The 1,074-nt window shown below is 45.4% G+C and overlaps 1 protein-coding gene across 1 annotated transcript; it reads right to left on the reverse strand.

Moving 5' to 3' along the window:
- Positions 1–44: 44 nt before the first annotated feature.
- On the reverse strand, positions 45–866 carry FMAN_14306 (uncharacterized protein; the record flags this gene model as incomplete). Its single annotated transcript, XM_041826374.1, has 2 exons — positions 45–569; positions 678–866. 2 exons carry the CDS (start codon positions 864–866, stop codon positions 45–47), a joined length of 714 nt encoding a protein of 237 aa, XP_041691662.1.
- Between the last annotated feature and the right edge of the window lie 208 nt (positions 867–1,074).

Genomic DNA, 1,074 nt, shown 5'->3' on the forward strand with positions numbered 1-1,074 from the left:
CTTTGTGTCGGTAGAAAGCGGCATTTCAAGGCGTCAGGAATGACTCACAATACTCCCAAGCTCGACAGACCTTGGATGGCAGCTTTCTTTTGCCACGGGATCTGCGTCTTTAACAAAGCGACTGTAGGCACTGATGCCAGAACGAAATCAGTGATGGCTGAAACTATACTAAGAGCAATACCAGTAGCTGGTACCACGCTCTTCGAGCAAGCGCCTTCGTTCTTTGGGTCCTTAAATTGTTTCCAATAATGGCTCGGAGGGGAGCATTGGAAGATGCTGGCCGATAAGAACACGACTGAGACTGCGCAGATGCCGCTAAAACAAATGTATAACATCCAGGAGATTTTGCGCTGATCAGTAGCTTTTCGTCGACCGATATATGCTTCTCGCAAGAATAAGACTATAGAGGTCTTGATAAGGCATGAAAGCACGGCATTGATGAGTTCACCGAAGTACCACATTTGAAAGCCTGTAATAATCTCCGTATTTCCGATTTGGCTTGCATGTTGACCAATACCACCCTCGACGATGCCTCTGACTATAACGATAGCCTGGGCTGTATAAAAAAGCTAAATCCCGGTAAGTACTGGATGAGTGTCTCATATTCACGGAGCTCCTGTGTCTTCGGATAGCACGAGTCCCACCAGAAAGATCTGGAAGTCACAGTAGGCACATACCACAGATGCAAGCATCAGTATATCATGAGATGATAGCTTCTTTTTTCCAGTAACATTATACTCCAGTTGCTTGTTCCGGTGAACGTATTGGGCCCAGAATCGTAGACATGCTGAGATGTAGACGACTACGCTGCAACATATCTGAACGAGAAGAAGCTCAAAGCCTTTACCTCTGGTTGGTATTTGCATTATAGTATTTGACAATACGTGCTTTTGTGGCGATGTGTAGCTGCTTATCCACTTCGATGATTGCTACATTCWTATACTGGAGCAAGGGAGCCAGGGAGCCCGCCGCAATGTTAGGATGGCATTGTTAAAACATCCTTTCCGATCTTGCTATCTCAGACACTAATTCTAATCCTCAATTGGGTTTCAAGAGTCAAGGCATTTCACAAAG

This window comes from Fusarium mangiferae (assembly GCF_900044065.1).
Source record: "Fusarium mangiferae strain MRC7560 genome assembly, contig: FMAN_scaffold238, whole genome shotgun sequence".
Taxonomy (NCBI): domain Eukaryota; kingdom Fungi; phylum Ascomycota; class Sordariomycetes; order Hypocreales; family Nectriaceae; genus Fusarium; species Fusarium mangiferae.